This window comes from Phytophthora ramorum, assembly GCF_020800215.1.
Source record: "Phytophthora ramorum isolate Pr-102 chromosome Unknown Phyram_PR-102_s0002, whole genome shotgun sequence".
Lineage (NCBI taxonomy): Eukaryota > Oomycota > Peronosporomycetes > Peronosporales > Peronosporaceae > Phytophthora > Phytophthora ramorum.
The window spans coordinates 1,724,572-1,747,304 of NW_027150648.1; the positions used below are offsets into that span (position 1 = coordinate 1,724,572).

The 22,733-nt window shown below is 57.4% G+C and overlaps 13 protein-coding genes across 13 annotated transcripts; 9 read left to right on the forward strand and 4 right to left on the reverse strand.

Annotated features, from left to right (window-relative positions):
• Positions 1-107: 107 nt before the first annotated feature.
• On the forward strand, positions 108-736 carry KRP23_1951 (uncharacterized protein; the record flags this gene model as incomplete). The annotated part of the gene is made up of 2 exons (XM_067886622.1): positions 108-579; positions 642-736. 2 exons carry the CDS (start codon positions 108-110, stop codon positions 734-736), a joined length of 567 nt encoding a protein of 188 aa, XP_067749287.1.
• A 1,172-nt stretch (positions 737-1,908) lies between these two features.
• KRP23_1952 (Endoglucanase) lies at positions 1,909-3,807 on the forward strand (the record flags this gene model as incomplete). The annotated part of the gene is made up of 1 exon (XM_067886623.1): positions 1,909-3,807. The coding sequence occupies one exon, from the start codon at positions 1,909-1,911 to the stop codon at positions 3,805-3,807; it is 1,899 nt and encodes a 632-aa protein (XP_067749288.1).
• Positions 3,808-4,067: 260 nt separating this feature from the next.
• KRP23_1953 (High affinity copper uptake protein 1) lies at positions 4,068-5,288 on the reverse strand (the record flags this gene model as incomplete). Its single annotated transcript, XM_067886624.1, has 1 exon — positions 4,068-5,288. One exon carries the CDS (start codon positions 5,286-5,288, stop codon positions 4,068-4,070), a length of 1,221 nt encoding a protein of 406 aa, XP_067749289.1.
• A 267-nt stretch (positions 5,289-5,555) lies between these two features.
• On the forward strand, positions 5,556-6,633 carry KRP23_1954 (uncharacterized protein; the record flags this gene model as incomplete). Its single annotated transcript, XM_067886625.1, has 2 exons — positions 5,556-5,762; positions 5,836-6,633. 2 exons carry the CDS (start codon positions 5,556-5,558, stop codon positions 6,631-6,633), a joined length of 1,005 nt encoding a protein of 334 aa, XP_067749290.1.
• Positions 6,634-7,216: 583 nt separating this feature from the next.
• Positions 7,217-7,900, forward strand: KRP23_1955 (uncharacterized protein; the record flags this gene model as incomplete). Its single annotated transcript, XM_067886626.1, has 1 exon — positions 7,217-7,900. One exon carries the CDS (start codon positions 7,217-7,219, stop codon positions 7,898-7,900), a length of 684 nt encoding a protein of 227 aa, XP_067749291.1.
• A 367-nt stretch (positions 7,901-8,267) lies between these two features.
• On the reverse strand, positions 8,268-9,611 carry KRP23_1956 (AP-4 complex subunit mu; the record flags this gene model as incomplete). Its single annotated transcript, XM_067886627.1, has 1 exon — positions 8,268-9,611. One exon carries the CDS (start codon positions 9,609-9,611, stop codon positions 8,268-8,270), a length of 1,344 nt encoding a protein of 447 aa, XP_067749292.1.
• A 176-nt stretch (positions 9,612-9,787) lies between these two features.
• On the forward strand, positions 9,788-14,101 carry KRP23_1957 (uncharacterized protein; the record flags this gene model as incomplete). Its single annotated transcript, XM_067886628.1, has 1 exon — positions 9,788-14,101. One exon carries the CDS (start codon positions 9,788-9,790, stop codon positions 14,099-14,101), a length of 4,314 nt encoding a protein of 1,437 aa, XP_067749293.1.
• A 138-nt stretch (positions 14,102-14,239) lies between these two features.
• Positions 14,240-15,991, reverse strand: KRP23_1958 (uncharacterized protein; the record flags this gene model as incomplete). Its single annotated transcript, XM_067886631.1, has 1 exon — positions 14,240-15,991. One exon carries the CDS (start codon positions 15,989-15,991, stop codon positions 14,240-14,242), a length of 1,752 nt encoding a protein of 583 aa, XP_067749294.1.
• On the forward strand, positions 15,001-15,405 carry KRP23_1959 (uncharacterized protein; the record flags this gene model as incomplete). The annotated part of the gene is made up of 1 exon (XM_067896051.1): positions 15,001-15,405. The coding sequence occupies one exon, from the start codon at positions 15,001-15,003 to the stop codon at positions 15,403-15,405; it is 405 nt and encodes a 134-aa protein (XP_067749295.1).
• Positions 15,992-16,897: 906 nt separating the features above from the next.
• KRP23_1960 (uncharacterized protein) lies at positions 16,898-17,362 on the forward strand (the record flags this gene model as incomplete). Its single annotated transcript, XM_067886632.1, has 1 exon — positions 16,898-17,362. The coding sequence occupies one exon, from the start codon at positions 16,898-16,900 to the stop codon at positions 17,360-17,362; it is 465 nt and encodes a 154-aa protein (XP_067749296.1).
• A 449-nt stretch (positions 17,363-17,811) lies between these two features.
• On the forward strand, positions 17,812-18,270 carry KRP23_1961 (uncharacterized protein; the record flags this gene model as incomplete). Its single annotated transcript, XM_067886633.1, has 1 exon — positions 17,812-18,270. The coding sequence occupies one exon, from the start codon at positions 17,812-17,814 to the stop codon at positions 18,268-18,270; it is 459 nt and encodes a 152-aa protein (XP_067749297.1).
• A 492-nt stretch (positions 18,271-18,762) lies between these two features.
• On the forward strand, positions 18,763-19,221 carry KRP23_1962 (uncharacterized protein; the record flags this gene model as incomplete). Its single annotated transcript, XM_067886634.1, has 1 exon — positions 18,763-19,221. One exon carries the CDS (start codon positions 18,763-18,765, stop codon positions 19,219-19,221), a length of 459 nt encoding a protein of 152 aa, XP_067749298.1.
• A 1,572-nt stretch (positions 19,222-20,793) lies between these two features.
• Positions 20,794-21,909, reverse strand: KRP23_1963 (Alternative oxidase, mitochondrial; the record flags this gene model as incomplete). The annotated part of the gene is made up of 1 exon (XM_067886635.1): positions 20,794-21,909. One exon carries the CDS (start codon positions 21,907-21,909, stop codon positions 20,794-20,796), a length of 1,116 nt encoding a protein of 371 aa, XP_067749299.1.
• Between the last annotated feature and the right edge of the window lie 824 nt (positions 21,910-22,733).

A 22,733-nucleotide genomic window follows, 5' to 3' on the forward strand; every position in this document is an offset into this window, starting at 1 on the left:
TAGCAAGAGACGAACCCGGCTACTCCAACAAACAACTTTAGCTACACAAGTTCGCCTTCAAAATTAGTTTTTGATGGTTGAACAGCGCACAAAGCAAATTGTCGGCCATGCCAATGCCGACCGAGGATGACGACGACCGCGAGCGGCGCCAGCGCTACGAGGACACGGAACGCGAACTGCTGGCGGTGCTCGAAGCTGAGACTATGGACGAGTCGACGCGCAAGCGGCATCTCGTGGGGCTCTTTGATCGATTTCGATCCGAGTACACGCAGCTCAGTGTGAAGCTGCGCGAGAGTTTGCGACTGCAGCGCCGACTCATGGACAAGTGTCTGCAGATGAAAAACGAGCTCGTGGTGTGCGCCCTCAAGATCAAAACGACCGAGCAAGTGCAGGCCGACGAGATCAAGAGTCTCGTCTTCTATCGAGACGAATGTGAGTACGCGTGGAAGCAGAGTGCGCTGAGCCAGGGGCGGGAACGCGACGCCATGCGCATTATCGACGACCTCAAGACGAAAGTGGAAGACTTGCAGTTGCAGGTCAAAGCTCTCGTGGCAAACAGAGCGTCAACTTCAAACTCACGTCGTCGCCCCCACACTGAAGTCTCTACCGCTATCTCACTGTTAACTTCGCCGAAGGTCCAGGCGCTAAGCCTATCGTCTCCGACGCTGAGTCCTACAATGGCTACCGTCTCGCCCTCAAAAAGAGCAAACGCATGCTCGAGTGGATCACCAAGTAGTTTCGCCATGCCGTCATTGCTCCCCTTTGAGGAGTGGAAATTAGCAACGAAAGTCTGGTGTCCTACCACTCCTGTGGCGCTCGGTGGTCCGTCGCGCACAACTCCTACACCTTCAAAAGACGCCATTCGATTGTCGGAACGCCGCCAAGAGATCTCGCGTTGTGTCAGCGTGCCGAGTTTGCAACCAACGCCAATGGAACGCGTAAGCTCGCCACAGCAGCAGCAACGAGTCAAACCAGCGACCCCAACATCAGCATTGCGAGCAACAACAGCTCCAAGTCTTGTGGCTCCAGCACAAGCAATGGCGCAAACGTCCTCCCTTCTTCGAGGCGGCACGCCTGCCATCAAACGCCGAGCACCACGCCAGTTACCACACGTGCAATAGACAGAAGAAGACGAGCAACCAGTGCAAATTTTAATGTTTACTTACAAGTAACAGGAAACTTGACTTTGCCTAAAGCAAACCTCTAAACTGTTGGTTCGGGGCCTCGCTTTCGTTGTTACAGCTCAGAGTTCTAATGAACATGAAATGAAGCAAACTGAAGCGGTGCTGGCACTCAGGTTGGCGATCCTGTTGTTTGTTTGTTTCCGGTGCTCAAACATTGGCCCATTCAAAGGTGCCGTAGGTGCATTCTCCCATGGACTATCAACGACGAAGCTGGGGCTGAGGCAACTGTCCGTCATGGGCACCAATGCGCGAGATTGTCACACAAGTCGCAGATCGCATGGATCGATGGCCGTCTACTGTCTGATCGCCACGCAAAACGGACCTGATTTTCGCTCTTTCCAATCCTGCAACGTGTACCGTAGCCACCTCGGCCACGTTCGCAGTCAACGCCACCGCTTCCGCTTGAAAATGACCACGACACCAGCACTACAGCAAATGCACCACATACCAGTAGTGCACTGTAGCCCAGCCAGTGACAACCATTGCCAACACCATGTGCGCAGCCATCACCTCTAGGACAGCAGAGGTACCAGTATTCAGCGTTGTGCCAGCTGCGACTGGCGTGCTTCGGTTTTCATCCAGTTTTGTAATTTCCCGTCCTCGTCCTGCACCACAACCTGATTTCCTCCACATGGCCATGCTGTAATTCCCGCAATTCCCCGGAAGAGGAGCGGTCGTCGATCGCCATTCGCTTATTTGCCTGGACGCGCGCACTACCTCAGCAATGTACGTGGGGAACTCGCCCATCGGCGAGAATGCGGGCGAGCGCACGCACTCGAACGTGTGGAGGGACACGTCCGAGGAGGAGATGTACGGCAGTTACCTGGGCCCAGGGGCCAACGGGGACAGGAGCAGCGACGTGCCCATGATGCGCCCCACGATGGCGGCGCGGCCGTCCACGGCGCTGCACCAGGAGATCGCCGTGGGCCAATTGGACGAGACGGGCGCGGGTGACGCGGCCGGCAAGGCCAAGACGTACTCGGGGCGCAAGGTCGTGTGGCCCGGCGCGCTCTTCCTGCTGCTCGTGACGGCCGCGGCGCTCTCGCTCATCGCGTACTTTGGCGTGCAGCAGTTCAACAGCGCGCAGACGCAGCAGGCGCTCACGGAGGACGCTACGGAGGTGGACAGCGCCAGGAAGAGCACGAGCGTCAAGAGCTGTCTGCTGCCTGACTATTTGACCTCGGACGGCAAGATCTACGCCACAGACAGCAACACTGGGGAGAAAAAGCAGATCGTGTTTACGGGCATCAACTGGAGCGGCATGGAGAACGCCGAGGGCGTCCCGCACGGCCTGGCCACCAAGCAGAGCTACCTGGACGACATTGCTGCTAACCTGTCGGACAGCGGCTTCAACGCCGTGCGACTGCCGCTCAACGCGCAGATGGTGATCGACAACTCGGCGCCGGATACGACGCTCTTTGTGAACAGTCTGGACACGGACCTCAACGTGGACACGTACATCGACATGATCAAGAAGGTGGTGCAGGGCCTGGGCAAGCAGCAGATCGGCGTGCTGCTCGACATCCACAAGATCGACCCCAACTTCACGGACGACACGTCCGAGCACTTGTGGTTCACGGACGACTACCCCATCGCCACCATCTACAAGATGTTCGAGACGCTGGCCACCGAGCTCTGCACGGACCTCGAGTACAACATCATCGGCATCGACCTCAAGAACGAGCCCGTGGGCGGCTGCTGGCCCGAGGACGACACGGACGCCTACTGCGACTCGGACGTCAACTGGCCCCGAGCGGTCGAGACCATCGGCAACAAGATCCTGGCCATCTGCCCCAACTGGCTCATCGTGGCCGAAGGCAACTACGCCACCAGCACCACCACGGAGATCAACGGCGAGAACGTGACGTACAACGACTGGTACGGCGCCAGTCTGCAGAACGCCAGCATCAACCCCATCGCGCTCGACACGGACGGCAAGCTCGTGTTCGCGCCGCACTTCTACTCGCCCAGCGTGTACCCGTCGTCCTACTTTTTCAAGAAGCAGTCCTCGAGCGGCGACACCGTGTCGGTGACCGAGTACCCCAACACTACGGACGGCAACGTGCTGCTCAAGGCAGCCGTCACGTCCGTGCTGGACAACGCGTTCGGTAACGCTGTGACGGAGGCGGGGGTGCCTACCTTCTACGGTGAGTTCGGTGGCATCTACGGCTCGGCGGAGCTGCTCGCGGGCCTTACAAGCACGCGTGTGATTGAGATTCTCATCGAGTACGCCAACGATATGAACATGACTGGCGGCTTTGCGTGGGCTATCAACCCCGATGGATCGTACGACTTCAACGACGAGTACAAGCCCGATGACCCGTGGCAGTACGGTCTGTACACGGACTCGTCGTGGGATGCCTACAACACGGATTTTGCCACTGGCCTCCAGAACCTCAAGGGCACGGGCTCGTTCCCGTGCTTCTCGAAGATCACGACGGTGACGTCCTCGACGTCCGGCAGCAGTAGCGCCACGATCACGGTGGACTCGACGACTAGCAGCGCCTCAAGTGCTACCACGACCACGACCACCTCGACCGCTTCGTCAGCCGCCACGTCCTCTGCTGCCGCAGCGACGACGACGACTTCGACAGCGTCTTCGAGCGCGACGGCCGCTGCATAGAGTGACAAGTGGATGGACGCGTTAGGCCCGGAGCTCGGCGGTGTAGTCGCCCCCCTGTGTAATATGCATCCGGCCATGCAGTTTTTGCCTCTAGTTGCCTCATCGGTGGGGCTCGTGCATGCGCTTTCTTCATTTTCGCCTTTAATTCTACCTAAGAAACGTAAAATGCTCGGGAATGCGAAGAGAAATACTACAGAAGTTTGCTAGTGAAGAGTCAAGCTGCCTTCCCCACGCTGCCAAACCATAGAAACACTCCTCACTCATGTCTTCGCCGTCGCAGTATACCCAGCAGCCTCAATGGCAGCAACCAGGTCGCTGACCGCCGCAGACCCCGAGACGTACACTGCTTTCTCATCGAACTCCACGACTGCATCCTCCACTCCGGGTGTGCTCTTTAGTGCAGTCTCCACAGCTGTGCCGCAGTTCGTCTTGCAGGACATGCCCCCGACTTCAATACGGACGGTGGATGGATTGGTAAATCGCCAAGCGCCCCGTTCCTCTGTAATGTCCAGGTCAACGTTCTTGAAAAGCATGAAGCCGGCACCGAAGCCGGCAATGAGCGCCACGAACAGACCGGTTTCGTACGTCATGACCACGAGCATGGCAAAATACGCGATGGTCATCTGGACCATATACAGCACCGAAAGGACCAGCTTGCACTGCATCTTGTGGAGCTTGTCCTTCGGGCGAAGCTTACGCGCCTTCAATAGTTTCTGTCGTGCTACTTCTCGGGCCTTTACCAGCGACTCGTTCAGAATCGCGATGAAGAAACACCCGATAAAGCCGAAAGCGTACTTGACAGCGCTGTTGAGCACCCACGGCTGGAAAATGAGCATCACGCAAGAGCCATTGATGGAAGTCTGGAACCCGTTAAACATCACGGATCCCTGACCCGAGCAGAACGTGGAGCTGGAAGACGTTGTGTCTGACGACCCAGTACTCGTGCCAGTACCACCTGATGAGGGATAATCCGAGACGAACTTCAGAGCGGCGGAGCTCAACGTCGTGATCTTTGTAGCGTCGGAGCATGTAGCTTTCGAGCAAATGACGTCGTCGACCAAGTATCGCGGCATGCTGTTGACGCTGTCGAGGTATTTTTTCCTGTTGTCATGAGACGCAAAGTAGATTTTCTGACCATTGTTCAGGCAGACATAGACGTAATTGTCCTTTGTGACTGCGTCGCTCGAGACCGGGTCCTTGATTCCGTCCTCGCACTCCGTGCAAACACTCTCACAGGCAGCATAGTCGGCGCTCGACGGGTTTACGATAAGCTCAGCCATGTTTGCCGCCAGGTACTCCACGTTCCGCACCTTAAAGCTGTAGTCTGAAGTGGACTGCGGCCCCATTCCACACGCATAGATCTGCTGTCCGTGTGTCATGACCACGTAGTTTTCGTTGTCGTAACCAGAGTCCATCGTGGACATGCCGCACACGGGGCACTCATAGTCACTTGTCGAGGATAATTCCCGATGAACCTGCATTTCGTCGGGATGGTGGTGACTCGTATGGGCAACGACAAAAGTCGCGAGCATTCCGGCGAACACCGTAGCAGTTAGGCATCGCCGTGGACTCATGTCGTTTGGGGCAACTTGAAGAGTGAAAGGTGCTCGTTCGTTTTCCAAAACAGTCGTTTCTGAACCGCCTGGATAGTTAAATGAAATATAACGCCAGAACTGCCACGCGCCAAGTTGCTACATGTGATGACGATTGCTAAAGCTGAAACCCCTTACCATTCTCTGCTGTCCACGATGGCGAGAGCTCGCGAGTTGCTCTCAGTGGGGGCTCTGTTGTTGCTTCTGGTAGTGAGCGTGGAATCGGAGCAAAATCTACGCAAAACCACATGCCCGATATGCAACATGGACGCGAAGGCCGATGTCAGCGCTCCTGTCCTGGGAGACCAGCACGTCTACGCCTGCGGAATGGCAGGACACCTCGACTCGCTGCAGAACAAACCGGTTTGTGGCCTACATCGGCACAATGGGGGGATTTAACTTGTAATCTCACGTATCTGCGTCGACTCGTTGGCAGGGTGCCAATCTAGGTCAGCCAGAGGCGGCCGACATCACCACAGACGAGATCTACAAGGGCGCTACGGATCTTTCGTGCCCGGTGTGCGGCAAAGGCTATAACCAGCTCACACACGCCGTGCCCTGGCTCTCCAAAGGCGCTCAGAAAATCTACACATGCTCGGAAGAACACGCTCAGCTCGTCTTCGACAACCCCACAGCGTACGTGGCAGCACAGACATCGTCAGGAGACTTCTGCTACGCCGGTGCCGCGTCCAACCCCACCGGGTCGGTCATGTTCAACGGATTCCAGCTCGCTATCGGTGGCGACTCCACTTGCCTGCTCCTGTTTTTCCAGCCGTGGGTGCTGTCGTCCGCAGTCAAGTACGCCTTTGCCTTCCTGGGTGTCGTGCTCTTGGCCATGTCGCTCGAAGGCTTCGGCGAGCTGCGTGGCCACATACAGAAACAACTTGTACAGCAGCACGGGGTCGTGACCTCTCAGGCCGGCTACATCGCCCTCGGTACGCCACAAGTCCCCATCGCGAATCTCGAGTCGTCCGTTCCCAAGCCCGGCCGAGTCTTGCCGAAATCGTCCAAAGTCCCAATCATTCGTCGACTGCCACTGCAGTACAAACTCGTGCTGGCGATGCTGTACGTGGTGCACTTGTGTCTCGGCTATTGGGTCATGCTGGCTGTCATGACGTACGAGACGCTCATGTTCGTCGCCGTCATCGTCGGACTGGGGTTCGGCTTCGCCCTATTCAAAGACACCGACGCCGACCACGTCAGCGGCAGCGTGGACCCCTGCTGCTCCACCTAACAGATATAACAGATAACACACCCCCGTCCTAAGATCCTAAACTTATGGTCCTAACGTCTTAAAAGTATGGTAAATATGTCGATGGGGTTCGTTCCTGCGGACGTGACTCTCGCCGTCGCAGGATTAGTGTCCACCAGCAGCGGAACGGCGATGAAAAGAGTCGTCACAATGTAAATTGCGACGTAAAGGGAGAGGAGGCCGAATACCTTCTTCACCTTGTGGGTAAATTGATCATGGATCCCGCGATCCCGGTGTTACACCCCGTAAAAGGGAGAACGCTAGTATGGAATTGGTAAATTCGCCCTTGAAATGGACCCCCGTCGATCCCCCGCCCTCGTCCGCCGCATGCTCCGCCTTCCGTATCGCACAGGACGTCGATCAGCGCCGCGCAGTCCACAGTACCAGGACCGTCGGCGCCATCTTCGTGCAACAAAACCTCATACAAAAAATCGATAATGGCCACACACTTTCTATTCATTATCGTAGGTCCTATATACCAGCATATTCGGTTTCAAAGGATTCGTACCAAATCCATGGTACCCATGTAGCGTGTGGAGCTCCTCGCCTCACAGCAAGAAGCCTCATGTTGGCCAAGCAAGTGACGCGTGCGCTGCGGCCGTCGGCCCAGACGCTGCGGTTCCTGGCCACTTCGGCCAATCCCACGGCCGGATCGGCCAATGTCCCGGCCAAGTCGGCCCCCAAGTTCCGCAAGAAGAAGACGTTCCAGTTCTCGGGCAAGGACGAGGAAAAGACGGCGCCCCTCGAGGAGTTCGCGTACCCGTCGTACTGGGACGAGGACTACCCGACGGACTTCGACAATGAGATGAAGCACGAGGTGGAGAAGCTGCAGATCTTCGCGGACTTTACGCCGTACCTGGACCTGTCGTGGCAGCAGCAGATCCACCCGCTGTTCGACGGGACGCCCATCAAGATGACGCTCAACTGCCCGCTCGAGGACTTCGACGAGCGGCTCTTCATCAACGACACGAACACGTACGACACCAAGGTGATCATGGAGGTGCCCATGTCCTGCTTCAAGGGCCTGAACAAACAGGCCAAGGACGTGGTGGCCCAGCTGGCCGGCCCGCGCTACAACGCCAACAAGAAGATGCTCAAGATCACCGAGGACCGCTACAGCTCGCGCGTGCACAACCACAAGCGCATCTGCGACGTGCTGCGCGACCTCACCAAGACGGCGCTCGAGCTCAGTGGGCAGGCCACGGATCAAGAGCCCACGAAGGCCGAGAAGCAGCCCGAGGAGCAGTAGACTGGAGTCCGTTGAAGGCTAGCTACAGGTAGCTGGTCAGAGGCAGACACCGTGTTGTAAATGCTCCAGGCAAACAAGATAGCAGGCAGGACAGGCTTTTTCGAGCAGTGAATAGATGGTGTTGTGGTTCGTAGACGCAGGGTGAACTAGCTGGACGCGCAAGCAAACACAAACAGGCAATTCCTTTCTCGAGGCGCTTTATGGGGATGTCACGAGCTTTCTGAGTTCCGTGGGTGCTTTTCGACGACAAGGGGGCGGATAGCGCATGGACCACGCTCCATGCGCAAAAGGTGTCTAAGATCCCGGTCCTAACGCGCCATTCGTGTGCTCGTCCGTCCGTCGGGGCCCCTCGCTGTCCTGCTACGGCCTAAATCCTGCACACGTAAGAACTGGACTGCGTCACGTAGCGGACCCATCGCTTGTACGTGTAGTTCGGGTGGCGCGCGTGCTCCGGGATGCGCAGGTAGCGCACCTGCAGACTCGAGGTATTGTACATGGGGATCTCAAAGTTCATGCTCACGGGGCCGATCTCACGCCGCACGTGCGGGCTGGGCTGGCCCAGCGTGATCTTGGCGCGCAGCGTGAGTTCCGTGCCGCCCGTGAAGCGCTTGATTGCCCAGCGCACCTGGTTCTCGTTCTCTCGGTACTCTGCCAGCTGCCCTGCAGAGCTCTTGCCGATATCGCACGACACGGCCACTGTCGACTGCGGCACGGGGAAGCGGATGATGACGTTGGCGCCGTAGTTGTTCTCGGGCATGTCGGCGCGGATCTTGAGCACCATCTCGACCTTGGTGGGGGACAGCTCCTCCACGAAGGGGAAGATGCGGAAGGGCGCGCGGAAGTCGCCCGTGATGCGGTAGTTGATGACCGTGAACTCGCCGTCGGGCGGCTGGAAGATGAGCACGCGGTCGCGCTCGAACTCGTCGAGCTGCACGCAGTCGTGGAAGTTGCAGTCGTCCAGCACCACCTGTCCGTACTGTCTGGCGCCCGTGTTGCCGATCACCAGGTCCTCGTTGAGCGCGAGGCGCAGCTCCGGGTTGCCCGACAAGTAGCTCTTGAGCTGGATGCGGCCCTCGATGGACGCGTTGAGCATCTGGCCGCCCGATGAGAAGACCACGTTGAGGCGCTCGAGAATGTCGCAGAAGAGCTCGTTTTCGTCCTGCTTCTTCGAGCTCTGGCCGGCCGTGGCCACGGGCTTCTTGACGGCGCTGGCCGCCTTGATGTTGGAGCTGCGGGTCATGAACTTGGAGCTCGTCTTGGGCTTGGACAGCGCGGCGTCCCCCACGAGGATAGCCTCGTTGTGCACGTGCACCTTGAGCCCCTCGGTGCTCGTGTCCTGGGCGAAGCCATAGTCCAGCGTCTCGTCCAGCAGCTCGTAGCACAGGATGAAGTTCTTGCGCAGCGTCTCCTCGCTCAGCACGCCGCAGTAGTCTTTAAACACGCGGCACAGCCTCGTGAGCAGCTCGAGGATGTAGCTGGGACTCACGTTGCAGCGCGTCGTGGCCACAAAGTACAGCGCGTTCTTCTTCACGAACAGGTAGTTGACGCCGTCCACGTTGAACGTCGGGGGCGCGTCTCCTTTCTCCCAGAACTTGACCTTGCGGAAGAAAATCTCGGCCGAGTTGCTCTCCACGTCCCCCCGGAAGTCGCTGAAGATGATGGTGTCGCCCCGCGTCGACAGGATGTAGAACTGCGAGATGGACGACGACATGGCGGACGGGAAGCTGCCACGTCAAACCCACTGAGACTCTCCCCTTTTGGCTGGGGCTTCGGTGTAAGATCGAGCGCGGGGTTGTGCAGACCCGGGTTTGACATTCCGACCCGGGTTTACAGATCCTGACCCGGGTTTGGAAACACTCAGCTCCCTGGACATCCAAGCGACCCGCCATGAGCAGCGAGCCCTGGACGCTGGACGAGTGCGGGGACCTGGTGACGGCGTGGGAGCTGGCGGCCTCCCGCAGCGCCTCGCAGAACCTGTACGACGTCGTGTACAAGCACTTTGTGGCGCTGCGCGGGGGCTCCACGCGACGCAACAAGGCGGCGCTCACGAGCAAACGCAGCGCGCTCAAGTTCTCGTACCTTTACTTACGGGACTTCGACGCGGCGCAGAAGGTAAATAGAAACAGTTCATACTTTGAGCTGCCTCAGGCCAAGCGGCAGGAGGTCATGAAAGACTGGAAGAAAGCCAACGCGAGCGTCGTGGAGATCACGCCCGTGATGTTCCAGGCGCTGGGCCGAATCGTGAGCAAAGGAGGCGACGAGGAGCCAATGAGACGCCGACAGAAGGAGCTGCAGGAGGCCACGGGGCCGAGGGAGACGAGGGCCTCAACTGTTGCTACGACAGGTCAGACTGTGAGCTCTACTGCTAAAGCTAAGGCCAAGAAGAAGCAGCCGCGGGCCCCGACCGGCCCGTGGTCACACGAAGAGATGAGGCAGTTGGTGCAAGCTTGGGGCATGGCGGCCGAGATGGTGTGCGCGTCCACGAGCAACGAACCCATGTCCATTGTGCATGAAATGTACCGGGAGTTTGAAAAGCTGCAGGGCGGGAAAATTGTACGCAACCTGTCCGGGTTGGCCACGAGACGCAGGGTGCTGAAGCTGTCGTACTCGCGGATTTCTGTGTTCAATAAGGTCCAGGAGATGAACGGAGCCCCCAAGTTCACGGACTTGCCCGTGTCGACGAGACTGAATGTCATACGCTCGTGGAAGAACGCCAACCTGTTGGATCTGTCGGCCGAGCTGTATGCAGAGCTGGACAAAGTCATTTTGATGGACACCCGGGCGGTGGCGCTCGAAGACACGCGGCGCGCCAAGGCGGGGGCCACGAAAAATTCCAACGCGCAAGCCGGGCGCAAGCCAGGGAAATCCTCCAAGAAGCAGAGAGTGGGGAAGCTGGTGCAAGAGAGCAAAGAGGACGACGTAGAGAGCGTCTTCTCGTCGCAACCGCCTAGCGTTGTCGAGGATAGCGACGAGGAAAAGGCGGCGATTCCGATGATGGTTGTCCAGAGCCGAACTGGCGTCGACGAGGAAGACAAGTCTTCCGAACCTGCTGTCACTGGCAGCTACGCTGCAGAGGAGACCGCAGCATCCCTTCAATTTGAAAATGTTCGTCCGAGAAAGGCTTCGAGCTTTCCAGTCGCCAATGACAGCAGTGCACTGGCTGCTAGCAAGCCAAGTGTTGAGGAAATGTACCCCTATGCGAAGGCAGTTGCTGACGAAGCAAAACCGACGCCGCCGCCTATTCCTCCCCAAGAGTTCGCAGCATCAAATCCTGCGGTTACACAGGATGATAGCAAAGCGAAGGCGCTCTCTCCTCCGAATGGAAGGCATGATGTGGCTCCTCTTGTTCTCAGCCACGATCGCAGCCCACAAAAGACCCTACTTCCAACGTCTCCACGCAACCCAACCCAAGACGTCAAGACGAGTAAGCTTGTCGAGCTGAAGAGTGACCAAAGCGACCTTCAGAAAGAACCCCCAAATTCTAGCACACCGACGGTCACTTACTCAAAGGGACCTGGAAGATGGGGGAAGCGAAAGCGCAAAGTGCAGCCAGACGGCGCGAATGGCCACTTTTGGGGTAACGCGGAGCTCGAGATTTTGGTGAAAGCATGGGAGAAAGCGGCGATTCTCGTGTGCAACAGCGACCCTGCTGAGCGATTGTCGCTTAATAGGGAAATGTACCGTGAGTTTGTCGAGATGCAAGGCGGATCTTCGGTGCGAAATAGCACAGCTCTCGCTGCCCGCCGGAGTTCACTGAAGTTTTCTTACGCTCACATTGATTCGTTCAACGAGTCACAGAAAGCCAAGGGGGAGCCTTCATATCACGAGATTCCCGAAGAGATCAGGATGAGTGTTCTGCGTTCCTGGAAAAACCGCAACTCGGTGGACCTCTCCAAGGATATGTTTGATGGGTTACGGCGTATTTTTGCCATGGATGAGAATCTCGCGGAAGTTCGAAGTCTTCGTCCACCTCCTGTGCCCCATCAACCCAAGAAGAAGATCACGGTGGCTAAGGAGCCTAAGGAGCCCAAGGCAGCATCTGATCACGTTTCGAAAACAGCAAAGTGGAGCACTGAGGAATCGTCGGACTTGATTAAGGCGTGCGCGGATGTGATGAACGGGCCTACCGATAAGGATCAGTCAGCAACGGAGCGCGAGTCTCAGATTTACGACCGTTTTGTAGCCCGTCGTCAAAACGCAGGCGATACCGACACCCCCATCCGGCGAGATTTGAGATCGATGGCACAGCAGTGGCGGTATATTCTTGCTTCGTATGCGTACATCAAGGGGTGCAACGACAACCGTTCGGAGGCGGAAAGTCCGTCTTGGTTCGACATGTCTCCCATGCAGAAGCGAGCGTACCAGCAGTGCACGAACGTCCCGTTGAAGTTTGTCGATCTTGACGCTGACATGTTTGCATTAGTCACTGAAACCTCCTTTGATGGAGTTGTGGCTACGCCGTTGCCTTCTCCTGCTGTCAAGACCACTTCGGACGGCATCTCGCTGCGTCCTCGATCCACTCGGAAGAAAACAGAAGCCTTTTGGTCGTCAGATTCCGAGTCTTCAGTCACCTCGGTACCGACGGCTATCGTGAAACGTGGTGACAAGGATCCTGTTCTCACGGTGGGGAAGAAGGGGAACAACTGGCCTGCCGAGGAGCTGTGGAACCTGATTCAAGCGTGGGAAGATGCATCAGGACTGGCGAAAACGAGCAAGCTGACCTCCGCGCTGAATGAGACGTTTGAGGTCTTTACGAAGCTACAGGAGGGCTCGTCCAACCGGAATCGGAGCATTCATAGTGTGCGCAACAAAATGATTGCGCTGAAGTCTTCATTCACGGGCATCTCAACCTTTATCGCTGATCGAGGAGACAGCGCAGCGTGGTTCGACATGACACCGGATCAGAGGCTGGCGGAGATTCGTACCTGGAACAACAAAACGATCATGGATCTGAGCATGGAGATTTTTGATGCGTTGGCTCGGATTCTCCACAGGAAATCGAGCGAGGCGTACCTGAAAGCCGGGAAGCGCAAACCTGGTAAACCGCCGCAGCACTCGGCAGCTCACACGAGGGATAAGAGTCACGCTGGGCAGAAACCTGAAAAGTACGTCGCTGCAAACTGGAGCAATGAGGAGCTTCTAGTGCTCGGCGAAGCTTGCGGCGAACTACTGGAAGGGCGGCGGACCCGGCGGTATGTGTTCGAGGAGGAAAAAGACAGGTTTTACCGACGATACGAAGAGCTGGGTGGCACTAATTCGACGGCTGCCGCGGTGGGTCTAGCGCGGTTTGTCTTGGATTCGTACGAGTTCGTCTACTTCTACAACCTGAAGGCAGCCGAGACCAACTGTGTAACCTGGTTCGAGCTTGATCCCGCCGACCGAGATCCCATCATTGCGAGAATGAGCAAGTCTTACCGCAGCTTCAATGGTCTGACCAATATTAGTGAAGAACTCTTCGACATTATTGATGGCATCGACGCTGAGCTCCGCCTGAAGCTGGGCGAAACGAAGAAGAAGACGTACAAGCCCCCGAACGACGCCGCATCGTCGCGCTACGTCGATATCGAGGCTGTTGTCGAGCGCTGCGTCTTCAAGAAGAGGACACACCCAGGGCCGAAGAATCCTGTAGCACGCGAAGACCCGGTGGTTCTGGAGGCTGGATCAGCGTCATCGGAGGCAGATGCGTCGTCGCCAGAGTCTTTGTCAGGAGACGAGGCCTCTGTCAGTGACTCGGGCGCTCCGGCCACCTCGTCAATAGTAGCAAGACCCCCGTCGGTTGCACAGCCTGATGAAGACGTGGTGGCAGCCTCACCAAAGCTCGGCATTGTTCGCCGCGGTTCGAATGCGGCTCGTATCCGAGCTATCTCTCGGAAGCGCGCGCGAGATACCGACAACGGCTCCTCGACTTTGTACCTCACGGAGATTATTCAGGAGCAAAACAGGAAGCTGGAGAAGGCCGTGAAGCGCTTTCGGAAGGACAGCTCGGATGCTCGCAAGGAACACCATGACTTTCTGCTGCGGAAGATTCAAGACAGCTTCCCGGTTGACCGCGGCACTGGTTCGTTCTTGGAGCGAGTTGCGGAGAGGCAGGGGCAGACCTTGGTGGAGATCTTCCAGCGCCTCCACCAGCAGCGCGACGCTGAGAAGGCCAAAGACGAGGAGCTGATGCATCAGCTGTTCGGACGCAGTGAACGCGCGTAAGTGACAGAGGGATGTTCCCGTTCGGTCGTTATGTATTGGATGCCGCAGTGCAAGGTGGCCGAGGAGTGGACTGCAGCAGGTAGCGTTCCATTCGTTATGCTAATCATTGATCTGTGTACACGTCTCTCGTTTTACCGCTTACATCTTCGTGTAGAGAATCGCCCCGCATGTCGTGTGTGTTTGGACCTGTACGATACTCGTCACTGCAGGTAGCTGCAGCCCCCCAGGGAACGCGACAGGACCGACACTGCTGCTCACGATGCAGCCGCCAAAGTGTAACCCCTGGAACATATCGGCGCACAGCTTACTCACGTCTGTAGCGTGGACTGCATCTTCGACCTCATTCAATGCTCCAGCTACCAGGAATGCTCCAAACGCACGCTCGTTTGACGCAACAATGTCCGCTTGGGTGCTTTGAAGGGCCTCCGTCAGTGCGTGAGGTGCCCGCGTCGGCTGATGCGAAGCGAGAACTCCGTACGCGCCCTGTTGCCAGCACAGTCCTGGCAACGACATCAAGCCACCCTGCAGCCAGAACACGAACTCCAATCGGTCGATTAGTGCCGAGGTTGGAGCTGGCAGCTTGAGTTGGCTGGTACCGCAGCGCTCGACAAGGTGCTCCAGCGGCGCGCTTTCTCGACAAGAGAAGATGTTGAGTCCTCTGCCTTCTTGCTCGATTGCCAGCCTTTCGACCGGTTCCAAGAGATCCATGATGCGGTACTGCGGTGCTTCAGCAGAAGCCTCGTGGTTCGGCATCGAGACGAGGTCGTACGTCACCACCTGGGTGATCTCGACAGCAACGCTCGCACGCTCGCAGCGAATGACAGGTGTGACTGGGTGGTAGCCGCTTGAGGAAAACGTTCTGAGGCCGATTTTGCCGTGAAGGCGAAGCAGCATCGTCGATGGGAACGCTACCTGGCCTCGAGGACGAGGTCGACGTCGAGATGGTGGCTGTGAGAGATGCTGCTTGTTCTTTCGTCGCTGTCGTTCCTGACGTCCAACCGGAGCGGCATCTCCGCCGCGATACGTTGCAAGAGGAACGCATCTGTCAACGAGAGGAGACACCGCGCCAACAACCGCAGCTCCAGGATGCCACTCCTGAATCGCCGGCACCAGTTGACTCGCGCTCTGATCGTTCACTCCAAACAACCAGAACGACGGTGTGTCTCCGACCTCCACCTCCTCGAAAGGGTTCTCCAGCTCCGCTCCTCGATGATATCGTCGCAGATCCTTCCTGTCAAACTCCGCCATCTCCACTTTCGTCCCCGGTAAATGAGCGAGAGAGATGGACAGCGTCACGGCACTAGAACTCGTGTCCCTCTCTTCGACCTCTTCACTCTCTCCTAACACCGCGTTCATGGTGAAGACGCCGACGATTCGGCACTTTGAAGGCAACAACTTCTCCTCCTCGATAGCTGCAATAGCCTCTTCCCAATACCCGCCACTTTGCCACGGCGTGGAGTCGCCACTCGCTGCCGAGAGCAGCGCCAAGTCCGGTGCGAAGCGGGTGTCCGCCCATTTCAAGTGGTTGGCTCGGAGCAGCTCCAGACTCTCGGAACCATTGGCCGACGGCCCCAGAACCGTCGAGTGCCATTCCGGATGCAGCTTCTTGGCCTCGTTCACCACGTTTCTCCACTCGGAGCACACGCAGAGCATTGTGTCGGTGCCTCGCCACGTCAGAAACGGCAGCAGCAGAGTCCACAGGTCGGTCGGTAGAGATGATACACAACTTTGAGCCTTGATAACATTGCGCGTACGGGGCGTTGATTGACGCCGATTGCGGGACGTTGTAGTCTTGGACTTGGACTTCCTAGTCGCGCTGTGTTGAGACGTCTGGGCGCGCTGCGAGCCACGGCGAGACGACCGCCGCGAGGCGCCTCCGACATCCGCCATGCGGATACGCGGTTGATTATGTGTGGTACACAGCCGATGGTTACGCAGGAAGGTCTCAGCTAGGACTTCATGCCGTCGTAGAGGCGTTCGGCAGCGGAGTTGGACAGGGGTGGTGCAGGGGAGATCATTTAAGTGGGCGTTGTCTACAGACGTGTGCTCGACGCGCGCTACTCACACTGGTAGAAGCTGCATCGTCTAGCACTCGACCAATTGGACCTACATCCGTCTCGATACATTGTATGTAACCGGTCATCACCAATGTGCTGTGCATGTATTGCGAGGACTTTGCCTTCACTGCTGAGCTGGAACGGCTCCGAGTCAAAGGTGATGGCGACTGGATACCTTGGTTAACTTCGACACCAGTGATTGCAAGCAATGCACAGCGGAAAAGCAAATGGCGCTGAAGAGGATGACTTGGGCATCTGTTGGGGACGATCGAGCAGTGCTTGTTGATGCGGCTGTGGCGGAAGATCGGTAGTGTGGATGCCATTCTCTCTGTGCGGAACTGTACCCTACAGGAGCTCACACCGTCGTCGGCTCGGGAGCTTGCTTGTCCATCAACGCTTCAACGTGTCGGCAGTGGCGAACGACACGAACGGATGGCTTGCACCCCAGCGAGGTGACAGCTCCCTTGCATAGGTGACTAAGTGCCGAAGATAAACGGGCACTATGGGCTCCGCTTGACAGCGCCGTGACTGCAACCTCTTCTCGAAAACAGTCTGGGGCGTTGAGATGCCGCAGGCAGTCCAGTCTGATCGTCGCATCCAGGCAACGTCACGCGTTTCATTGACGTCGCTTTCGCTACGCCTCGCTTCAGGATTTCACACCGGTCTCTCAGAGCTGTTGGCATTATCGATTTCGCGTCCTCGACCACCAAGCTCCATCTGCTGCAGACTCGTCGCCACCATGTCGATCACCGACGTCAAGATGTTCGCGCTGAGCGCCGCCGTGCTGTACATCAAGTTCCTGGTCTGCACCATGATCCAGGGACGCAAGGCCTTCGCCGCCGGCACGCGCATGGCGGAGGACAGCCTGCTACCGCAGGCCAAGAACGCCCCGAAGCAAGGCTTTGCCGATCTGACGGACGACCACGTCCGCACCGCCATCGAGGAAGAGATGCGCTGGAAGCGGATCATCCAGAACGACCTCGAGTCCATGCCGATGGCCTACGTCGTCTTCTGGAGCGCGATCTGCGTGGACGTGAGCGCCAGCCTCACCAAAGTGCTGCTGCTGGTGTACACCATCGCCCGGCTCGGACACACGATCGTCTACTCCCAGAGCTTGCCTCGTGCTCGCATGATCTTCTGGATGGCCGGCATGGTCTGCGTCGTCATAGGCGCCGTGGCTAGTTTCTTATCTGCAGTACTCTAAGAGTATGCATCGTAGTAGAAGTCAGCTAAAGCTGCAACCTTATTCCCTAAATCAATGTCGTCCGTGGTCCATTGCACGCAGCAGACGTGGTACCAACATGAGGCAACGCGACACGTACATTCGTCCGAGCGTCGCGATTGACAACGTCAAAAAGTGAACATCACGCCACCGAGACGTTGCCGTCGAATGGAAGTGCAGCGCAAGCCAAACTCGCTTAGAACCAGAGCCACCACAGAGTGCGCGCCGCCTGCATGTCGAGCCCATACCTTGGGCTTTACCCGGTGCAGTCGACCTCGCGGGCAGAAACTTGAAGCTACAGTCGAGTGCCTGACCTCGATCAGGCAGGCATCGAGGCCCCAGCTCTGCACCTTGGCGGGGCTTTCACGACAAGCGGCGGCGATCCATCCCATTCCTCAATCTCCGCTCCACGTGTCAAGTCTCCGATCGCCATGCTGGGAGCCATCTCCGACGTCAACGCTTTCGGCCTGGCCGCCTCCGCGCTCTACGTCAAGTTCCTGGCGACGTCCATGAACCAGGCGCGCAAGTCGTTTGTGGCCAACACGCGCATGCCAGAGGACAAGCAGCTCGTGTGCGCCATGGGCATGTCGTCCAACATGGACGAGAAGGCGCTCAAGGTGGCGCTCGACAACGAGCAGCGCTGGCGCCGCATCGTGCAGAACGACCTCGAGTCCATCCCGCTGGCCTTCCTCATCTTCTGGGGCGCCATCCAGAACGGCGTGAGTCCGGATCTAACTAAGACGCTCCTGGTCGTGTACACGACCGCTCGGTTCGGCCACACCATCGCCTACGGCTTGGGCGCCGCGCGCTCTCGCATGGCCTGCTGGCTGTCCGGCACCGCCTGCATCCTCACGGCCGCCGCGAATATCGCCATGGTCGTGCTGGCCTAAGACTCAGGTAGAAAGTGTAGGTAAAGTCCGTCGTGGCGTATTGCGATCAATCCAACGTAGCGTTTCGAACTTCGTTGCTGCATGGAGGAGAACAGTTGCCTTACGATTGGAGTGGCGTCTGACCTCGAGTTCGATCAGGTGGGAGAACAATGCAGACTTGCGATCTTTGTTCAACGTCGCAGGTCAGGCAGGTCAAGTCGGTCAGGCGGTGTAGCCATGATTATCAGCATCAAACCTGCGATTTTCTTTGCCCTGCTAAAACGGGTCGCATTGAACTGGCCAACCAAATTGAAGACGTATGTTCACTACCCCTCCGAAAATTGATGCACGGATGCGCATCCCCCTCAACTCGTAAACGGACAAGTGCATACTTGAAGTGCATCACAGCGAGGAGCTATCTTCGCGGAACCACCGACCATCGAGCCGAAGCTGTTCACCATGTCATTCCCGAATTCTCTTCCTCGCCACCAAGCCTCTCTCTTCACCACCGCCATGATGGATCCCGTCTCCGACGTCAAGGCCTTTGCGCTGAGCGCCGCCGTGCTGTACATCAAGTTCCTGGCCTGCACCATGATCCAAGGACGCAAGGCCTTCGCCGCTAACACGCGCCTGCCCGAGGACAAGACGCTCGTGTGCAACATGGGGCTCAAGCTCGACATGGGCGAGAAGACTGTCAAGGCCGCCGTGGAGGACGAAATGCGTTGGAAGCGCATCATCCAGAACGACCTCGAGTCTATGCCGCTCGCCTTCGTGGTCTTTTGGAGCGCCATTGCTGTGGGCGTGAGCCCGGCCATCACCAAGACGCTGCTACTGGCCTACACTACAGCCCGCGTCGGCCACACGGCCGTCTACTCGATGGTGATGCCGCGCGCCCGCATGGCCTGCTGGATGGCCGGTAGCTTCTGCGTCGTCGCCGCAGCCGCCAGCTCCGTCATGGTTGCGCTCATGTAGCTATCACTACTCGTTACCTTTCACTACCACCACAGCACCAGACAAATAGTTAAGGCATTGCAATGATTCTTTTCACGTTTGCATTGAGAATATCAACGCAGTTATGACGACGACTTGTGTTTCCTACTCTACCCACTGCCAGCGCCAATTTACTGCACGGTGCATCCCCAGCCCTCGGGCTCTTGGCCGGGCAGGTAGTGCTTGCCCGTCTTCCAATTGGGGCAGCGGTCCTCCTCCTTCACGCCTGGGACAACGAGACACAAGAGCGGTGAGATATCCCTCCATTGAAATTGGTGGCCACTATCGACGCACCGTTGAGCGCGCTCTCGACGTGCATACCGCAGCCTCTCCACGTGGGCTTGTGGCAGGTGGAACACTCGACTTTCATGCACATGGCGGCGACGGACTTGTCGATGGACTTGCGCTGGAGCTGGCGAGTTCGCGAATGAATTGCCACCCCCGGCTTCGCTCCAATATGCGCCTGACCTCGACATGCCTGACCTTATGTACATAGACGACCGACGATTTAGACATCACTTCAAGTGTTGCTGCATTTCATAGCATTGCTGCGTTTTAGTGCTGGGTCTCTAGTCCTCTCTAGTGGTTGCCGGTCTTCCAGTTCGGGCAGCGATCCTCTTCCTTGACGCCTACAGAACAACAGAGCGTCAGAACTGTCCGCTCACCACATACGAATCCGAGGCCAACGCACCGTTGAGGGCAGTGTCGATGTGGTTGCCGCAGCCGCTCCAGGTGGGCTTGTGGCAGGTAGGGCACTCGACTTTCATGCACATGATGGGGAGAACTCGGAGGAGACTTGAGCTGTGCGTTGTGTGTGCGAGTTCGTTAATGGGGAGACGTCGGCTGAGCTATTCTCGAACAAACTGGCACTAGGCCAAAGCCAGCGAGCAGTTCCCCAGAACGAGCGACTGATCTGCATATTAAGAGGCTATGAGCTCAGGTTGGTAGCTTGCTTTTAAGGTTAGAGCTGCAATGGAGCGGCGATACTTTGAGCTAAGCTATCGTGGCTGCGTTCAGATTCATTCGAGTGAATATGTCTCACTATCTGCTGGTATGCAGTCGATTCGTTGGCCCTGCACTTCGAACTAGAGACCACCGGCTTTAGTGCTTGGCAGTCTTCCAGTTGGGGCAGCGGTCTCCCTCCTTCACACCTGCGGCGACAATGCACATACAAGGTTAACTCACCAGTTCACAGATCAAAGCAGACCACCGAAAGACGCACCACCGAGAGCGCTCTCAATGTGCTGTCCGCAGCCCTTCCACGTGGGCTTGTGGCAGGTGGGGCACTCGGTCTTCATGCACATGGCAATGGGAACTTGGGGCTTGGACTTGAGCTAGAGACGGTGAATCCGCGAATGAGCAAGTGAGAGTCTCCGCTTGCGCTCTCCGTCCAGTTATCTGTCGTACCCACCCTGCCTGACCTTGTGCTTACAGGTTGTAAGGCACCTGCCAGACAATGGGACAGTCCTTCGCAGGTTCTCCTCTTCATTATTTGTCGTATTCATTCATGATAGCGTTACATGTAGTTATTGCTCCAACTGTGCTCTAGAATTTCTAGTGCGGTCCCACAAACGGATTAACGCCTTGCTTTTGGTCCAGCCCGGCGAACGTGTGGTTCACGTCGCGGTGGTTTGCTTCGTCCGCGCGGATGCACTTGATCATGTCGTACACCTTAGCATCGTCTGGGAGGTTGTAGTAGCTGCGGCCGATGAGAGGTGCAGTCATGGTGCACCACTCGTCCAAGTGGCCGTGTTCCATGTCGTCCAGTAGACACGTGTACGTCTTCACGGCTTCTTCCTCCAAGAAGCCCACAAAGCGGTGGCAAGTGCGCGGTGAAATGAGGTAGGCCAGGAAGAAGGCCGGGAAAAAGACGCCCTGCACGGCCAACACCGCCATTCGGAAGGGCCATCCGGGTTGCTTCATATTCATGAAGATGAGCAAGTGCATGCGCTCGTTCTCGGCCTCCTCGAGCAGCGTGTGGATCCAGCCGTAGTCACGCTTGAGCGATCGCAGAGAGCGAAGATGGCGCGCCATGCCCGCAACCATACCTGGCACGCCGGCAACGGTCTCAAGAAACAGGCAGCGGTTGAGCCAGTCGTGTACTGTCATGGCACCGCCAGGCCCGCGATACCCCGACAGCAGGTCGAAGCCGGCACGAAGGGTCTTGACGCCTAGCAGAGCCACGTACTCGTGCGTCTGCCTAGGTTTGTGGTGGGTCTGCGGCATCTCTTGGATCGCGTCGAGGTTGTAGACCGGGTGTGGCACGGGGTTCTTCCAGACGGGTCCGTCGCTCGTACTGGTTAAGGCCGTGACTCCGATTCGGGTCAACGCATGCTTGCTGGAAGACTGAGTAAAGTGCTTGAGCGATGCAGGCTCCTCCGTCACGTCTTTGATTTCAGGCAACGGTGCTGCCGTCCACTTGATGTCGGGCAGCTCCACTTTGTCCGGCGGAGAAGGAGATAGTTTACCTGTTGGTGAAACGGGGGCGGTGGCAAACACGCGCCAGATCATGTGACTGGGCACGATGGGGAGACTGTGAGCTTTCACGAGGAATACGGACTTGTCCGTGTAGGCCTGAGCCACCCCAGAGAGTTGGTGCGGCGCGAACCCCAGGTGTGCGCGGACCGTCGAACGGGGTCGGCACGACCGGAGGAAACGTCCAGACATCATCAATCTTGGTCAAGTGGGGGTTCTTGGTGCGAGCTTGCGCTTTCACGAGTGTGCGAGGCTACCGGTCCAAAAAGCAGAGGAGCTATTCTGAAGCATAGCATCGTTCTTATCCATTGCCACTTCAACTTAGCTGAGCCGTTCGCCCAAAACAGCCAAATCGCGGTGCCCGATACTAAATCACGCCCAAAATAGCGGTACATACTGAAACCAAGGCACGACCTGCACCGGCGGAACCAAGAACTCATTTGCGAACTCACCAGCTCAAGTCCAAGAACCGTCTGCCAATGTGTATGAAAGTGGAGTGCCCCACCTGCCACAAGCCCACGTGGAAGGGCTGCGGCCAGCACATCGACGCTGCGCTCACCGGTGCGGCCCACGAGTTGCCAGGATCCACTCAGTCCATCTAACGCTCGTGTCTTCCTTCTGCAGGCGTCAAGGAGGAGGATCGCTGTCCGGGCTGGAAGACGGGCAAGCACTGAGGCCACTTGACCATCACTCTTGCAGGCAACAGTCTTAAAATAGCCATCTGACCACAACTTAATCAAACAACGAGAATGATGCCGTTGGCTCGACCGGAAGCATCAGAACCTCCATGTTCTGAGGGATGTTTGTAGCTATACATGTACGACTGCTAGTGTACCTATGCACGAGTTTCTCAGCCACGTGCAACGTGCCTGGGCATATCGACAATGCTTCACGTAGGATCTTACTCATGCGTATGGGTGCCGCAGTGGCAACGGACCGACCTCCTCCAACGGCCGTGAAAGACTAAAGGAAACCGCACTCAGGACTGGAGGAATCACTGTTCAATTGCGCTGGGAGCG